Below are 17,945 nucleotides of genomic sequence, written 5' to 3'. Positions count from 1 at the left end.
GAGCGAGGAACATCCCGAAATTATTAGGAAATTATTAGAAATGAAATTTCTGGTCCTTACTGCCCACAATAACCAATCACAGCACAGCGTTCATTGTGTGCGCTGCTCTTGAAAAATAAAAGCCGTGATAGGATTGGTTGCAATGGGCAGAGGATATATTATTTGGTGTCTGTGAAGCCTGGGTTTTTACAAATTGGGGTAAAGCCAATAGCCAAATATAAAAGTTATTTAAAGGAAGTGGGGGGAGGGGTTGTAAAATAAGCTGAAAGAAATGGAAAGCACAATTATTTAAAAGGAAGGAAGGATAAAGCTAACACTAATGTATTAAACCAAGAGTACAGAATACAGAAGACAGAGAGAAATGATAGAAATATAAGGTTTATTGTCATTAAACAAAGGAGAGGTAAGTGCACTTAATACAGACAAGGAAAGTCAGCATTTCTCTAAAGAATTACCAGCACAAGGATTCACATGTATATCGGGTTTTTCACACCAGAGGGCAGCAGAGAGTCAAGTACTAAGATCAGTGACTGGGAGGCGTCGCTGGTTTATCATTACTAGCGGAGTCTGTACAGCGTTCTATTAGCAGGACTATTATACGCCGGAGAAACAGGAAACAATGCTACAGCTTGCAAAAATGAAATATTTGGCTGCGGATGAAAAATAAAAATAAAAATAAATATATATATAATATATTATATATATATATATATATATATATATATATATATATATATATATATATATATATAAAAATTTAAAAAAAATAAATCAGCAGAGCCATTTCTAATTTGTAAAAAAATAACATTAGCAACAGAAGCCTCTCCCCATAGCTGTTCAATGTGGAGGACACACGGAGCGCAGCCGACTGGGTCACTTATTTGTTCCATGCACTTACCAGAAAAAGCTAAATTATTCAGCAGTCATTCCTGTACTGGAGGGGTATGGTCAAGGCTGGAGGGGAGGACTTTGAAATAATACATAGGACCATAAATAAAATAAATAAATAACAGGACTATAACTAAATAACAGGAACATGAAATAATAATAAATAGGACTGTAAATAAAAATAATATGACCATAAATAAATACATAGTAAATAATAAGGCCATAAATGAAATAGGACCAGAAAGAAAAAGAAAAAAATAGGACTATAAATAATAGGAACATATATAAATAATAATAAATAGGACTATAAATAAAATATTAGGACCATAAATAAAAAAATAATAATATTATGACCATATATAAAATAAACAGGACCATGAATAAAATAAGTACTAAAACCACAAAGAAATAAATAATAGGACTATAAAGAAATACATAAATAATACGACCATAAAGAAAAAAGAATAATAAAATATAGGACCATAAATAAATCTAAAGGTTTTAAGAATGTAATTGATAGGAGAAGGAACGCTCAATGTCATGTCTCCGGAGAATCTGCCCAGAGAGAATCACTTATCTGAAGCAAAGACCCTACATGCCCCCATATACATTAGATGGCTCATTGGGCTGACAGCGCCCCCATCTGACTCCCCCATATATAAATGGTCAGGGAGAGCAGATTAGACGGCTGCAGACACCCTGGTGGGGAGTTATGTCCTAATTTGCTAAAGGGTCGGGCGTTAAAATTCTAATTCTGACTGTCAGCGGGGAGTCGGGAGGCCCCATATACTGTAGATTGTCAGCCGATCCCGCTATGATCAGCAGTCACACCTGACAGTGGTCTGATATCTGTGGTGGTCTCTAAGGTCTTCACACACAGTAAAGTTAGAGCCCACTGATTGCTCCTGGAGTAAGACACCCCCTAATATGTATGGGGCCTCCTGCCTCACCGGGGGACACAAGGGTCGGGGGGGTTTGAAGTTAAAGGCGCGTTCACCAAGCATTTCTGTGCATCAGGCAGTCAGGACAGATGGCTTTTCTGCTGGGCTGACAACTAGCCCATTATGTGGCCACCACCACCCTGGATAGAACATCTACATATTTTAGTGACCTTGTGTGCAGCCGGTTATCCGTCCTTATCTGACAACAGATGTCTTGACCAGACAACCAATAATCTGCGGTGATGGGTAAACCAGGGTCAGCGGCGATGGATTTCTACCAGTCTGATCCTTAGTTTTAACCACTACCAGGTAATGGGACATCCAATCATTACAGGAGATCAATAAGAAGACAGTTAATTAGCTAATGCACATTGTGACCCCCGATTATCATCCTCAAAGGTAAACTGACAGCAAGCGCCCCCTGCTGGTGATGGAAACAAGTGCAGCTGATGAAGATAGGAGGCACCAAACAGGATTCTGCTCCCAAAACCCAAAGAAAAACATCAGGAACACCAATGATCCAACTAAGGTTTGGATTCGGTGGAGAGGGTCAGGGAATAAAATGACAGGGGCAAACCATGCTAATCAGCTCTCTAACAGAAGGAAAGAAACAAAAGGATCTTTTCAGTTGGTTGCCGCATCTTCCTACATGGATAAAAATCACAAAATGCCTTGAAAAACATTCAACTTTGCCATTAGTTTTATATTAAAAATATTCTCCATTTTCAAGTACTGAGTTTTATTCTATTGTGTACTATTCGTTGTCATGGTTACCGACCACCGCTGCAGTTCTCTTAAAGGTGGCTGGATTCCTAAGCAAGAAGTGAAGCACTCACACACTCAGCTATAGAGCTTGTAAGCGCTGCTATAAGCTGGTCAGATAGATGAATCCGGCCAGCATCCGTGCCCCTACACTCCTCCAATGCTATGGAGGCAGAGCGCCTCATATAACCAGCATCGTAGCCAGCGGTCTGCTCCAGAATAAAAGGGGATAGGACAAACCCTTCAAATATCAATTTATCCATTGTCATGTTGAAAACTTGTTAAAGGGTTGGACATTAACATCTGGGGAATCTATATCTGTAGATGGTACTTAAAAAAACAAAACAAAAAAGAACTAATTTACATACTTTTCTCCCATGAAGCATTGCTTGTAAAACTCCATAGTCATCTCTCTGTTTAAGGAGAGACAGTATTTTCCCCCACAAATTGATAGACTGGGGGTCCGGTCTGCTGGATGAGTTCCAGAGTAATGTGTGTAGTGTTTTTACACGATTAATACGGCAGTGAAGGTGTCCTGTACGGACGGCCAGGACTCAATTCCTGCAACTTCAACAACACATCAACCAGAGCGTCTCACTGACTCTGCATTAGGGCAGGTGCAGACGGCTGTAGGTTCTCTCATCCGAGAGAAAAGGGACGAATATGGAAATGACGCTGCGATCATACTGTGAGCATAGCGTGATCCGATTCTCTCGGATGAGAAGATGGAGAACAAAACGTCTCCATCTTCTCCATTGTGTCAGGCAGAGGAAATTGGGCTGCACTCAGATGTCTTCCGAGTGCAGCCCGATGATTCTCATGGACTCATTGACTTGTATGGCTGAGTGTGATCCAAATATCAGATCAAACTCAAGCATGCCGTGATTTTTTCCATAGACAAACATTGGTCCGACGTTTTGCCTGATTGCACTCGGACTGATAATACGTCCGTCGGGACCTGCCCTTCTAGATGAAAGCTGGGCTGGCACTGCGCTGGCAGCAGTCTCCACCGCCTCCACTATAACCGGACATACACGGCACCTTCCTCGATATTACACAGGATTTCTGTGGGATACCGGTGCCGTTCTCCGTTCATTAATCATCACCTCTGCCCATCACTGAACACTATTAGCCCCACTGAGCGGCTTTTATTCTCATTCTCAGCAGCATCCTGCAGTCAACTGTGAAACCAAACAATGCAAAAGCTTTTATTTCCATAAGTCACTCATACACAAGACTAATGTCAGCCGCATCCCCCGATATCGACAGTCTAATGTGTATGGGGGTGAAGGCGGATGGTCGGGTGAGATGCCGATCACACATGTCCGATTCCGGACTGCCATTCGCATTGTTCTGCCACAGACAACATCGGAGTGCAGGCTTCTCGGCAGAACAAACTCTCCTGTGTACGGGAGAGTCGGCAGAGATGATTGTTCTGCCAGTAGTCATCTAATGTGTATGGGCAACTATAAGGATAAGGACAATAAAGTAATTCAGAGACTGTAAAAAGCACTACTTTGGATCAAAAATTTGTAACAAGACCCAAAATATACAATTATTAGAAAGTTTGGGACCCCAGAGACAATAAGAACCATAGATTGGGGTGATATCTACCTTTCCTGACTCCTCCGTTCTCTACGATAGAGCCACTGCCAGACCCCTCTGATGGGAATAAAAGCTCGCCAAGAACAAAAGAATCAGCAGTCAGAAATCGGCAATTCCGGATCTTTACTTCCCCCATCATCATGTCGGAGGGGAGAGTGGGGTGCCCCCATATACCAACACTATATATCGTGCCAACTGATGCTGGCAATTTTAAAGTGTACGGGAGTCTTTAGACAGAGCCTTCCAACCAACAACTACATAAATAAAAGTGGCCGTGTGATCCCGTCTGGACAATATGGACCCCTTACTACATAGTGCGCACTATTGTGGCTACCAGAACTGTAAGAATGGCACCTGCCAGCTTCAATAAGGTCTTCTACTAGCTATAGCCATTAGTAAAAGATGCCTTTTGCCATTGACCCCCTTTGATGAACAGACGCCTCACCTTACACATCTCACCTACTAATATATTACTGTACCAGCCAGAAAGACAACTACGGAAAAGAACTGAGTGGTGTCGTAAAAGTCATAAAAAGGGAAGGAAGATGAAAAGGAGAATCTCCGAGGCTCAGGTCTCTGGACCTACAGACATAAGCTTGGGTGGATGTGAAACGTTTGTACATTCATCAGATAAGCCGCCCCCGCAGGGCTTTATACCAACGCTGACAGCTTTATTATACAATGCCTTTTGACTTTATTGCATTGTGTGTTACACTGTTCCGTCCCATAAAAAATATATCTGAAATCCGCACATTAGAACGGCTGCCTTAAGTGAGAGCGATCTTACAAGTCCTGATGATCAAGGGGCTCACTGACAGGTGGTCTATGTCCCCGGTAGTCTCATAAGACTGTGGTGGCCATTCAGAAGGCTGCGATGGATCCACCAAGTTCTTTTATACATGCCTTATATTGAACGGGGCCATCCTTGTGGCAGATGTCCATTAGACATGCCATAGCTAAAATGTAATAATCTAAGAGGCAAAAGCATAAACTAACACATCAGAGACGGCTACAAATCTGATGCTCTTCTTAGGAGACGCACAGTACTTCGTTATAGCGGACAGTGCAAATATCACACAGTACAAATACAGCGGACGCCCCTGATGTCACAAACACGAGACCGGACCAAGTCAATCTAGGTTCTTGAGTCGTTCCTCTAACGTTCACACTGCGATCTCATCGTCCAGACTGTCCCCCAGCATGTCTCTGTGCAGAACGTGAGCCAGCCTCCCCCCCTCGTCCTGCAAGGACTCCCTCTCTTCACTCTCGTCAGTGTTGGATTCGTATTCAGATGCAATTCCAGATTCTCTGAACCTATAAAGCTCAAGGCTGCCAAGAAGTTCACCAGCTCCTTCCCCCTCGCCTGGAACAAAGCGGTAACACTGCACCTTCACCAAGCAGTCTGTCCTACCTAACGGGCTGCCCAGCTGAAAGGACGGATCGGGGTCGCTCAGTGGAGGCAGGTCTTCTGGTTTTGGCGTAGAAGGATCGCAAAGCACTGGAAGGACGCTGGAACGGAAAGTGATTTCAAGGAGGCTGTCCTGAGATCCCACTGCAAAAGATAAGGAAATTATATTCCAGGGAGAAATATACGCATCACCGAGGACACATAGGAAACCCACACAGACAGGAGAGGAACAGCAAGGAGGAACGTTTATCAGATCCCTTCAATAACTAAAGGTCATGAATTATATTATTACACGGAACCAGTCACATTGAAAACTCAGTCTAATCTCTCGTCCGCATGTTATAGAGGAGCAGCTGATGAGATAAGGGAGAGGGAATTTATATTTTATATCGCCAACGATCTACTGACTCTGTACAAGAGGAGGTCTGGAGTCTACAGTTATGGACATCAACACAATGTGCCACAACCGGGAGCTTCATGACCAAGCAGCTGCATGCAAGCTTTACATCACCAAGCACAATGCCAAACGTCAGATGTAGAGGTGTAAAGCCACCATCACTGGATTCTGGGTGAGTGGAAACATGTTCTGTGGTGTGATAGATCACACTTCTTTATCTGGCATCTGATGGAGGAGTCTGGGTTTGGTGAATGCCAGGAGAGCGTTACCTCCCTGACTGCATTGTGCCCACAGTGAAGTTTGGTGGACAAGGGATAATGCGGAGAATGTTTTTCAGGGGTCAGCCCAAGTCTCTTCGTTCCAGAGAAGAGACCATGACTGTGCACAAAGCAAGGTCCATAAAGACATGTTTGGTGTGAAAGAACATGACTGGTTGCCCAGAATCCTGACCACAACCCCATCCAACACCTTTGGGATCAACTAGAATGGAGATTGTGAGCCCAAACCTCTCCTCCAACATCAGTGTCCGATCTCACAAATGGGCAAAAAAAATCCCACAGACACCTCCAAAATTTTGTGGAAAGTCTTCCCAGAGGAGAGGACACTGTTACAGCGGCAAAGGGAGCAACTCCATGTTAATGCCTATGGATAATGAAAAGTCATAAACGCTCCTGATGGTGTAAGAGTAGGTGTCCCAATACGTTTCCTCATATAGTGTGGACTTTTGGACAAAGATTCTGTAATCCTCTTATTCTGGGCTTAGTAGTCCAGTGGGTGGTCTTACTTAGCAATTACGGCTCTGTATGCACTCTCTTACATCAAAGACTATCGATCGCCAGGTAGGACCGCCTACTGGACTCCTAAGCCCAGCATGCCAAGACATTTAGAACCAAAAAATGACAAGCTATGATAATTTTTCCTATATACATCTATATTATATATATCTGTTCAGCCTCTTTTTCTCTATAACATGCCTGTAGATCAGACTGCAGTAAAGAGCAGACATCATTACATTTTTTTTTTTTACAGTCATGGCCAAAAGTATTGAGAATGAGACAAAGAGTAATTTTTCCAAAGTTTACCGCTTCATTTTTTGTAATGGCAATTTGCATATACTCCTGAATGTCAAAGAGTGATCAGCTTAACAGCAATTACTGTACTTGCAAAGTCAATATTTGCCCATAAAATGAACTTTAACCCCCAAAACACATTTCAACATCATTGCAGTCCTGCCTTAAAAGGAGCAGCTAACATCGTTTTAGTGATTGATCCATTAACACAGGTGTGGGTGTTGATGAGGACAGGGCTGGCGATCAATCAGTCATGATTAAGTAAGAATGACATCACTGGACACTTTAAAAGGAGGCTGGTTCTTGGTATCATTGTTTCTCTTCAGTTAACCATGGTTATCTCTAAAGAAACACGTGCAGCCATCATTGCACTGCACAAAAATGGCCTAACAGGGAAGAGTATCGCAGCTACAAAGATTGCACCTCAGTCAACAATCTATCGCATCATCAAGAACTTCAAGGAGAGAGCTTCCATTGTTGTCAAAAAGGCTCCAGGGCGCCCAAGAAAGACCAGCAAGCGCCAGGACCGTATCTTAAAACTGTTTCAGCTGCGGGATCGGACTACCAGCAGTGCCGAGCTTGCTCAGGAATGGCAGCAGGCTGGTGTGAGTGCTTCTGCACGCACTGTGAGGCGGAGACTCTTTGAGCAAGGGCTGGTTTCAAGGAGGGCAGCAAAGAAGCCACTTCTCTCCAGAAAAAACATCAGGGACCGACTGATATTCGACAAAAGGTACAGGGAGTGGACTGCTGAGGACTGGAGCAAAGTCATTTTCTCTGATGAATCCCCTTTTCGATGGTTTGGAACATCTGGAAAACAGCTTATTCGGAGAAGAAGAGGTGAGCGCTACCATCAGTCTTGTCTCATGTCAACTGTAAAGCATCCTGAAACCGTTCATGTGTGGGGTTGCTTCTCAGCCAAGGGAATCGGCTCACTCACAGTCTTGCCTAAAAACACAGCCATGAATAAAGAATGGTACCAGAATGTCCTCCAAGAGCAACTTCTCTCAACCGTCCAAGAGCAGTTTGGTGCCCAACAATGCCTTTTCCAGCATGATGGAGCACCTTGCCATAAAGCAAAGGTGATAACTAAATGGCTCATGGAACAAAACATAGAGATTTTGGGTCCATGGCCTGGAAACTCCCCAGATCTTCATCCCATTGAGAACTTGTGGTCAATCATCAAGAGATGGGTGGACAAACAAAAACCAACAAATTCTGGCAAAATGCAAGCATTGATTATGCAAGAATGAACTGCTATCAGTCAGGATTTGGTCCAAAAGTTGATTGAGAGCATGCCAGGGAGAATTACAGAGGTCTTGAAGAAGAAGGGGCAACACTGCAAATATTGACTTGCTGCATTAACTCATTCTAACCGTCAATATAACCTATTGGTACTCATAATATGATTGCAATTATATTTCTGTATGTGATATAAACATCAGACAAACACTAATAAAAACCAGAGGCCAGCAGATCATGTGAAAATATAATTTTGGTGTCATTCTCAAAACTTTTGGCCATGACTGTATATGTTCTCAATGGAGGTGAGGAACAAATTGGTTTTTAAAATTACAAAATGCTGCCAGTCACACAATATCTGGGAGATTTGCTTTGCCGTGTGCATGAGACTTCGGTGGAATAGAACTCTGTAGGCTCTTAAGAGGTTTCAAGAGGCTTTATAAGAACATCTGTTTCTAAAAGGCTCATCTACACATGCATCATGTTGCCAAACAGCAGACTGTGCCCTGGTGGTCAAGAGTAGTCCATATATTACTGTGCAAGGATGGCTCTCTTTCTGAATGACTACCATTTTTCTTGTGTTGGCCACTGCAGCAGACAGAATAATCAGCCGCTTAGCCCCCTGACATTATCAGTCATTTACCTTTCTTCTCGGGAGCTAATCAACTGATTACTTACAGATTAAAGTAGCAGTTTTCACTTTAAAGGGAGTCTATCAGCATAAAATGACTATTCAAACCAAGCACAGGCGCTTGGTGCACCCTTGGTGTGGCCAAACACTTCAGTGCATCTTATCACAAACTAGTTTTCCCTATATCTCTGCTTCTCCTGTAAAGCTAGAGCTGTCAATCAAGGAAGAGAAGGGCGGAGATCGATATAAAACATACAGGTAGGAGGTGCACTGTTTGCCCAGGCCAAAGGTGCGCTAAGTGCTGGTGCTTAGTTTGAACAGTCAAGTAAAGTAACAACCGCAACTGCCCATCTGAAGAAGAACTTACTGGCATTTTTTCCAGACAACTTGTACTCCAGTTCCTGCACTTGTTTTACCAGCAGAGATATGTGCTGCAGCAAGTCCTTATTCTGCAAGAGCAGCTGGTGGACCCTCGCCTGGGACTCCAGCCGGGCAGCCGCTTCTGCCGACAGCTGGTCCTTCAGCAGATGAACCTGTGAAGCACAGGACATTCTCCAGTACATGAGGCATTACTTAGTTCTTCCATTGTTATATGTGCACTTTTATCATCTCTCTCTTCTCTTACCTGTGCGACAGCTACTTGTGTCTGCTGCTGCTGTTGCTGTAGTTGCTGCTGAAGCAGTTGGATTTGGTGGTGAACAGAGAGCGGAGTTCCTGGGGAAAGCTGGGTGTCTGATGGGAGCAACATCCTGGGAGAGGCTATAACTTTGTCCTGAAGAGAAGTGAAAATCAAGGTCAGTGAATGTGACCTACCACTACCACGGTTATATTTAAAGGGGTTGTGCAAGTAAAAATGAAAAAAAAGTCTCTAAAGTGCATGTGTTTTCGGCAAAGAAACATTTTTGCAATTGGGTTTCGTTACATATGTTGCACCACTTGGCGTTTACAGGCTCTTTGTTTAATTGAACAGTTAATTATGAAGTGGTCTGTAGTCATGAATCGACTGAGAAAAACTTAGAAAAAAAGACAGATAAAAGAGTTACCAACTCTCTCTTCAGACCTTTAGAATGAGCTCACTGACAGATTCTCAGATCACTCATTCTGCAGCCATGCTTAGATTTGTTGTTTAAAGCAATGCATCATATTGTTTAAAGCAATGCATCATAAATGCTTTGGAAAGAAGGAAAAGGTGGAGATTGGACAACTAGCAGCATTAGATGGAGGCCGATGTGTCTAATTCTAATCTTTGTACAATGCTACAGAATATGTGGGAGCTAAAAAAGCAACAGGGAAAAAGGGTAAGTGTTATCAGCAATTAGAGGTATATAATGATCCCAATTATCTCAATGTGAAAACAGGAATCTTACAATTATTTTCTTTTCATCAGGACAGTCACTTTCCCGCTTTACTGCATCCAAATCCGTAACGCCACGATTAAATTTAGGGCGCTGGTCTCCAGGCAGAGGACTGTCCAAAGCGTCAATATCGGTCTCATCGGCATTGTGATCCACGCTGGCGACTACATGAGTTACTGAAGAATAAATGTAGGACACACATCATGGCAAACACCAGCATAGGAAGCAGATGAGAAGGCAATCCCAACATGTAAATCTAACTTACATCAGTGGGGTCCGACCATTGGGACCACCACCAATCCCAAGAATATGACTATAAAATGTTTCATCAGAATGGAGCGGTGGCCATCTCTTCATTCATTCTCTATAAGACTGCCAGAAAAAAAGGGAGGAAGGGAGGGGCACAAGGGATGGTGGAAGGGAGGGGCGCAAGGGATGGTGGAAGAGAGGGGCGCAAGGGACGGAAGGAAAGGAGGGAAGGAAAGGAAAGGAGGGAAGGAAAGGAAAGGAGGGAAGGAAAGGAAAGGAGGGAAGGAAAGGAAAGGAGGGAAGGAAAGGAAAGGAGGGAAGGAAAGGAAAGGAGGGAAGGAAAGGAAAGGAGGGAAGGAAAGGAAAGGAGGGAAGGAAAGGAAAGGAGGGAAGGAAAGGAAAGGAGGGAAGGAAAGGAAAGGAGGGAAGGAAAGGAAAGGAGGGAAGGAAAGGAAAGGAGGGAGGGAGGGAGGAAGGGAGGGAGGGAGGGAGGAAGGGAGGGAGGAAGGGAGGGAGGAAGGGAGGGAGGAAGGGAGGAAGGAAGGAAGGAAGGAAGGAAGGAAGGAAGGAAGGAAGGGAGGGAGGAAGGAAGGAAGGGAGGGAGGAAGGGAGGAAGGAAGGGAGGGAGGAAGGAAGGAAGGGAGGGAGGAAGGAAGGGAAGGAGGGAAGGGGGGAGCGAGGAACAATGAACAACAACGCGCATGCGCGGCCACTGCTCTATTCTAATGGGTTATTTTAGATCCCCAATGACCTGTGGTTTAGTGGCGGTCAATCCACTAGGAGCACCACTGATCCACAGTTTAACTTTACATGTTGGGAAGAAACCCTTTAATGATGCAAGGAATGAGAATAATCACAGCAAAACATTGATATACAACAAGGACTAAGAAAATTAACATTTTTTAACTAAGGATAACATCCAGGCAACATACAAGCCATGTGACATGGTAGGAAACGTGGCTCTTGTATGTCATTTACCTGGCATGCCGGAGTCATCAGTGCTCTTTTCGCTCTCAATATCCTCCCGTCCATCCCCTCCTTCTTCTGTGTGCTGCAAACTCAGCTTGTGGCAAACCTCGAACGCTTGGCCCACAGTCCGCACCACTCGCATGGCTTGGCTCTACAAAAAACACAGTGTAAATTCAGTATAACAAGGCAGGGCAGCGTGCAATGAACGTAGGTGAGACTTCTACAGCTTCATGGAACGTGTGGAGGATGAACATTCACTAGTAGATGGTGCAAAGGCATCCACTAAACAAGTGCTCAAATGCAAATATCCAGGACAGATTCATTCTACAGGGTTAAAGACCCTAGGGGGTGCAGGATGACGGAGGGTAGCCACTACTGGCTGCATGTGTGCCAACATTTTCTTCCCACCATTCTGCATCACATAAGTGCAGTGTAAGTCCCCCATTCTGATGATCGCTGGGGGCAGCAGTCGTACAATCCACACCGATCTATAGATTATCACATCATATCAAGCATAGGTGATCATTTCTGAAGCCTGCATGACCCCTTTGATAACAGAATCACTGCTACAGTTAATAGTTTCGGCTCAAAGAGCATAAAAGCACCACCACCAGTTTAGTTAGAAGTGCGTAATACCTAGTAAATGAGGATGGAACAACGATATACATACAGACCACAAAACTACCATACAAATATGGTGTAATTAGTGGGATTAAGAAATCTCCCACTAGAGGCACCACTGAATTATATCCATTGATAGGATATACGTGCGCTGTGTACAGTACACCGACATCTATGGAGCGTGTGCACAGGTTGTGCCTTGTGGACAGATTCCTACCAATTAGCACACTGATTACAGGACAGTCTCGACATTTGGCCTATTACATTCCAGGAAAAAAAGAAGTCTACAGACCTGCTAATAAGAATATGAAATAAGTACACTGCTCAAAAAAATAAAGGGAACACTCAAATAACACATCCTAGATCTGAATGAATGAAATATTCTCACTGAATACTTTGTTCTGTACAAAGCTGAATGTGCTGACAACAAAATCACACAAAAATCATCAATGGAAATCAAACTTATTAACCAATGGAGGCCTGGATTTGGAGTCACCCCTAAAATTAAAGTGGAAAAACACATTACAAGTTATTATTATTATTATAGCGCCATTTATGCCATGGCGCTTTACATGTGAAAAAGGGGTATAATACAAGAACAATTACAATAAATCTTGAACACGATGTGACAGCGACTGGTACAAGAGGAGAGAGGACCCTGCCCGCGAGGGCTCACAATCTACGAGGGATGGGTGAGGATACAGCAGGTGAGGGTAGAGCTGGTCATGGAGCGGTGGTTACTGCGGATTGTAGGCTTGTCGGAAGAGGTGGGTCTTCAGGTTCCTTTTGAAGGTTTCCATGGTAGGAGAGAGTCTGATACGTAGAGAGTTCCAGAGTAGGGGGGAAGCACGGGAGAAATCTTGTATGCGATTGTGGGAGGAGGAGATAAGAGGGGAGTAGAGAAGGACATCTTGTGAGGATCGGAGGTTGCGTGCGGGTATGTAATGGGAGACTAGGTTGGAGATATATGGAGGAGACAGGTTGTGAATGGCTTTGTATGTCATGGTTAGGGTTTTGAACTGGAGTCTCTGAGCAATGGGGAGCCAGTGAAGAGATTGACAGAGAGCAGAGGCCGGGGAATAGCGGGGGGACAGGTTGATTAGTCGAGCAGCAGAGTTTATGATAGATTGGAGGGGTGCGAGAGTGTTAGAGGGGAGGCCACAGAGCAGGAGGTTGCAGTAGTCAAGGCGGGAGATGATGAGGGCGTGCACTAGTGTTTTTTTTGCAGATTCATGGTTTAGGAATGTGCGGATCCGGGAGATATTTTTGAGTTTGAGTCGGCGGGAAGTGGAAAGGGCTTGGATATGTGGTTTGAAGGAGAGTTCCGAGTCCAGGGTTACCCCAAGGCAGCGAGCTTGAGGGACTGGGGAGAGTGGGCAGCCATTGATGTTGATAGATAGGTCAGTTGGGAGGGTTGAATGAGATGGCGGAAAGATAATGAATTCTGTTTTGTCCATGTTAAGTTTTAGAAATCTGGCAGAGAAGAAGGATGAAATAGCGGACAGACATTGTGGGATTTTGGTTAGTAAGGAGGTGATATCGGGTCCAGAGAGGTAGATCTGTGTGTCATCAGCATAGAGGTGATAATGAAAGCCATGAGACTCTATGAGCTGTCCCAGGCCAAAGGTGTAGATGGAGAAGAGCAGGGGTCCTAGAACTGCACCTTGGGGGACACCGACAGATAGGGGGCGAGATGAGGAGGTGGTGTGTGGGTGGGAGATACTGAATGTCCGGTCTGTTAGGTATGAGGAGATCCAGGATAGGGCCAAGTCTGTGATGCCGACAGATGAGAGAGTCTGTAGTAAGAGGGAATGGTCTACTGTGTCAAATGCAGATGACAGGTCTAGGAGGAGGAGGACAGAGTAGTGTCGCTTAGATTTGGCGGTTAGTAGGTCGTTGGTGACTTTAGTCAGTGCAGTTTCAGTAGAATGGTGCGGTCGGAAACCAGATTGTAGGCGGTCAAAGAGGGAGCAGGAGGAGAGGTGGGAGGACAGCTCAGAATGGATGTGTTGTTCCAGTAGTTTTGAGGCATAGGGGAGAAGTGATATGGGGCGATAGCTAGACACGGAGGATGGGTCAAGGGAGGGCTTTTTAAGGATGGGTGTGATTGAGGCATGTTTGAAGCATGAGGGGAAGATACCAGTTGTTAGTGACAGGTTGAAGAGGTGGGCTAGAGGTGGGCTAGAGCTGGGAGGAAGATGGTGGTAAGGTTTGGGATGAGGTGGGATGGGATTGGGTCAAGTTTACAGGTGGTGAGGTGTGATTTGGAGAGTAAGGAGGAAAGTTGATGTTCAGAAATGGTGGAGAATGTAGTTTTGGAGGAAGAGGGTTGAGTAGGTGTGGGGAGGGGCTGTGGGGGCTTTAGGCAAAAGCTTTGTCTGATGGTGTCAATCTTCTTCTTGAAGAATGAGGCAAAGTCTTCGGCTGAAATAAGAGGAGAGGGAGGAGGCACTGGGGGACGGAGGAGAGAATTGAAGGTGTTGAATAGTTGTTTGGGGTTGTGAGACAGGGAGGATATGAGAGATGAGAAGTATGTTTGTTTTGCTGCAGCGAGTGTGGACTTGAAGGTAGTGAGGGACTGTTTGAATGCTATGAAGTGCTCATGGGAGTGGGACCTTTTCCATCTACGCTCAGCAACCCTGGAGGCCCGTCGCAGTTCTTTAGTTAGGCTGGTGTGCCAGGGTTGTCTGTTGATTGTGCGAGCCTTGGTATGTGTGAGGAGGGCGTCCGAATCGAGAGCTGCAGCTGTTGTGGTGTTGTATAAAGTGGCAGCAACATCTGCATCATGTAAGGAACTAATGTCTGTAAGAGGTAGGAGGGATTCAGAGAGAGAGTGTAGGTCAAGGTGTTTGATATTTCTATGAGGGTATGCAAGTTTGTGGAGTGGGGATTGTTGCCCCGGGGAGGAGAGAGAAGAGAATGTGAGTAGGTTGTGGTCAGAAAGAGGGAGAGGTGAGTTAGAGAAGTTAGATAGGGAACAGAGGCGGGTGAAGATGAGGTCCAGTGTGTGGCCGTCTTTGTGGGTGGGTGTGGAAGACCACTGAGTAAGACCAAAGGAGGAAGTGAGGGATAGAAGCTTAAAGGCAGATGAGAGGGAAGTGTCAATGGGGATGTTAAAGTCGCCCATGAGGATAGTGGGGATGTCAACGGAGAGGAAATGAAGTAGCCAGGTGGTGAAGTGGTCAAAGAAAGTGGTGGTTGATCCTGGTGGGGCGGGGGGTATGGGAGAGGTGGAATCCGCCATACGAAAGTGCAGCAGGAGAAGCTGTGTCGGAGGGGGTGAGCCAGGTTTCAGTGATGCTGAGGAAGGAAAGCTTGTTAGTGATGAAGAAATCGTGAATGTAGGAAAGTTTATTGCAGACAGAGCGAGCATTCCATAGAGCTCCTGTTAGTGGATCTGGGTAAGCGGGGGGCTGGGCGGATGGGTATAAGGTTAGAAGGGTTACGAGAGTTTGGGATAGATCGTGGGTAGGAGGTGGAAGTGATTGTAGGGATGTGGTGAGGAGGGCCGGGATTTGGAAAGATGTCGCCGGCAGTAAGGAGGAGCAGAGAAAGCATTAGTAGGTGGGAGCAGGAGAGGGCATGAGGTGACTGTCTGTGTTTGGAGACAAAGGATTGTATGTTGAGGAATAGCTCTGAGGAGGAGGTGAGATGGGTGGGGAGAAAGGAGGGAGAGATGAAGAGTTCCTTACTAGGTGTAGGGATTAGGGGTGGTTGTAAGAAGTGAAGGATTAAGGAGGTGAGAGTGAAAACAAACAAACATTGTTTACTGTGAAAAAGTATCCAGTTACCTTCAGTTCACTTCAGGTTCAATTTAGGATTAATTCAAATTTCAGACACTTCAGCTAATGGACACTTAAGGTGATGGACACAGACTAAAGTCTAACAGACTCCTAGTTCACAAAATATGGGCTACAGAATTGATCCAGGTTGATCCAACTTTGATGTAATGTCCTTAAAACAAGTCAAAATGAGGCTCAGTATTGTGTGTGGCCTCCACGTGCCTGTATGACCTCCCTACAACGCCTGGGCATGCTCCTGATGAGGTTGCGGATGGTCTCCTGTGGGATCTCCTCCCAGACCTGGACTAAAGCATCCGCCAACTCCTGGACAGTCTGTGGTGCAATGTGACGTTGGTGGATGGAGCAAGACATGATGTCCCAGATCTGCTCAATCGGATTCAGGTCTGGGGAACAGTCCATAGCCTCAATGCCTTCATCTTGCAGGAACTGCTGAAACACTCCAGCCACATGAGGTCTGACACTGTCCTGCATTAGGAGGAACCCAGGGCCAACTGCACCAGCATATGGTCTCACAAGGGGTCTAAGGATCTCATCTAGGTAGCTAATGGCAGTCAGGCTACCTCTGGCGAGCACATGGAGGGCTGTGCAGCCCTCCAAAGAAATGCCACCCCACACCATTACTGACCCACTGCCAAACAGTCATGCTGAAGGATGTTGCAGGCAGCAGATCGCTCTCCACGACGTCTCCAGACTCTGTCATGTCTGTCACATGTGCTCAGTGTGAACCTGCTTTCATCTGTGAGGAGCACAGGGCGCCAGTGGAGACTTTGCCAATCCTGGTGTTCTGTGGCAAATGCCAAGCGTCCTGCACGGTGTTGGGCTGTAAGCACAACCCCCATCTGTGGACGTCGGGCCCTCATACCACCCTCATGGAGTTGGTTTCTAACCGTTTGTGCAGACACATGCACATTTGTGGCCTGCTGGAGGTCATTTTGCAGGGCTCTGGCAGTGCTCCTCCTGTCCTTCCTTGCACAAAGGCGGAGGTAGCAGTCCTGCTGCTGCGTTGTTTCCCTCCTACGGCCCCCTTCACGTCTCCTGGTGTACTGGCCTTTCTCCTGGTAGCGCCTCCAGCCTCTGGACACCAAGCTGACAGACACAGCAAACCTTCTTGCCACAGCTCGCATTGATGTGCCATCCTGGATGAGCTGCACTACCTGAGCAACTTCTGTGGGTTGTAGAGTCTGCCTCATGCCACTACGAGTGTGAAAGCACAACCAACATTCAAAAGTGACCAAAACATCAGCCAGAAAGCATTGGCACGGAGATGTGGTCTGTGGTCCCCACCTGCAGAACCACTCCTTTATTGAGGGTGTCTTGATAATTGCCAATAATTTCCATCTATTGTCTATTCCATTTGCACAACAGCATGTGAAATTGATTGTCAATCAGTGTTGCTTCCTAAGTGGACAGTTTGATTTCACAGAAGTTTGACTTACTTGGAGTTATATTCTGTTGTTTAAGTGTTACCTTTATTTTTTGAGCAGTGTATATCAGTAGGGCTCTGTTCACACATTAGTTTTATACAAATAGAATAAGATCTGTTTCATCAGTTATCCATTTGAAGCAGGGCTGCCCCGTTGATCATTATGGGGTTACTTTTGTATCCGCTTTTTTTTTTTAGAACAGAAGAATACTTGCATAACTGATGCAACAGATCTCTTTCCCTTTGTCTGTCTGTCTTTGCTTTTCATATGTCCATCTTCCAAAACAGAAACAGAGAGGTGGCATATAGACAAGTTAAGTAAAATGCATGGAAATGTGGATTAGAATAAAAAACTCCACTAACAAGCAGGGAATAAGTGGGCAGCATGGTGGCTCAGTGGTTAGCACTGCAGCCTTGCAGCGCTGGGGTCGTGGGTTTGAATCCCACCAAGAAAACATCTGCAAGGAGTTTGTATATTCTCCCCGTGTCTGCATGGGTTTCCTCCGGGTTCTTCGGTTTCCTCCCACACTCCAAATACATACTGATAGGGAATCTAGATTGTGAGCCCCAATGGGGACAGTGGC

At 45.2% G+C, this 17,945-nt stretch overlaps 1 protein-coding gene across 4 annotated transcripts in view; it reads right to left on the bottom strand.

The window, feature by feature from the left end:
• The window catches only part of LOC141156745 (carboxyl-terminal PDZ ligand of neuronal nitric oxide synthase protein-like), a 110,506-nt gene that overhangs the window by 22,661 nt on the left and 69,900 nt on the right, over positions 1 to 17,945 (bottom strand). For 2 of the 4 annotated variants that reach the window (XM_073643080.1, XM_073643081.1), the window contains exons 6-10: positions 11,524 to 11,665; positions 10,309 to 10,472; positions 9,567 to 9,713; positions 9,309 to 9,474; positions 5,608 to 5,748 (exon numbers count right to left, since the gene is read on the bottom strand). In XM_073643080.1, coding sequence (XP_073499181.1) covers positions 5,608 to 5,748; positions 9,309 to 9,474; positions 9,567 to 9,713; positions 10,309 to 10,472; positions 11,524 to 11,665 — 760 coding nt within the window. Of the gene's footprint in view, positions 1 to 362; positions 5,749 to 9,308; positions 9,475 to 9,566; positions 9,714 to 10,308; positions 10,473 to 11,523; positions 11,666 to 17,945 lie in introns of those variants that run through there. The other 2 variants (XM_073643082.1, XM_073643083.1) reach the window with 1 other exon arrangement.

Source organism: Phyllobates terribilis, unplaced genomic scaffold, assembly GCF_046119375.1.
Source record: "Phyllobates terribilis strain yellow unplaced genomic scaffold, ASM4611937v1 Scaffold_8__6_contigs__length_399053987, whole genome shotgun sequence".
Lineage (NCBI taxonomy): Eukaryota > Metazoa > Chordata > Amphibia > Anura > Dendrobatidae > Phyllobates > Phyllobates terribilis.
This window is presented reverse-complemented; position numbering and strand designations above follow the sequence as displayed.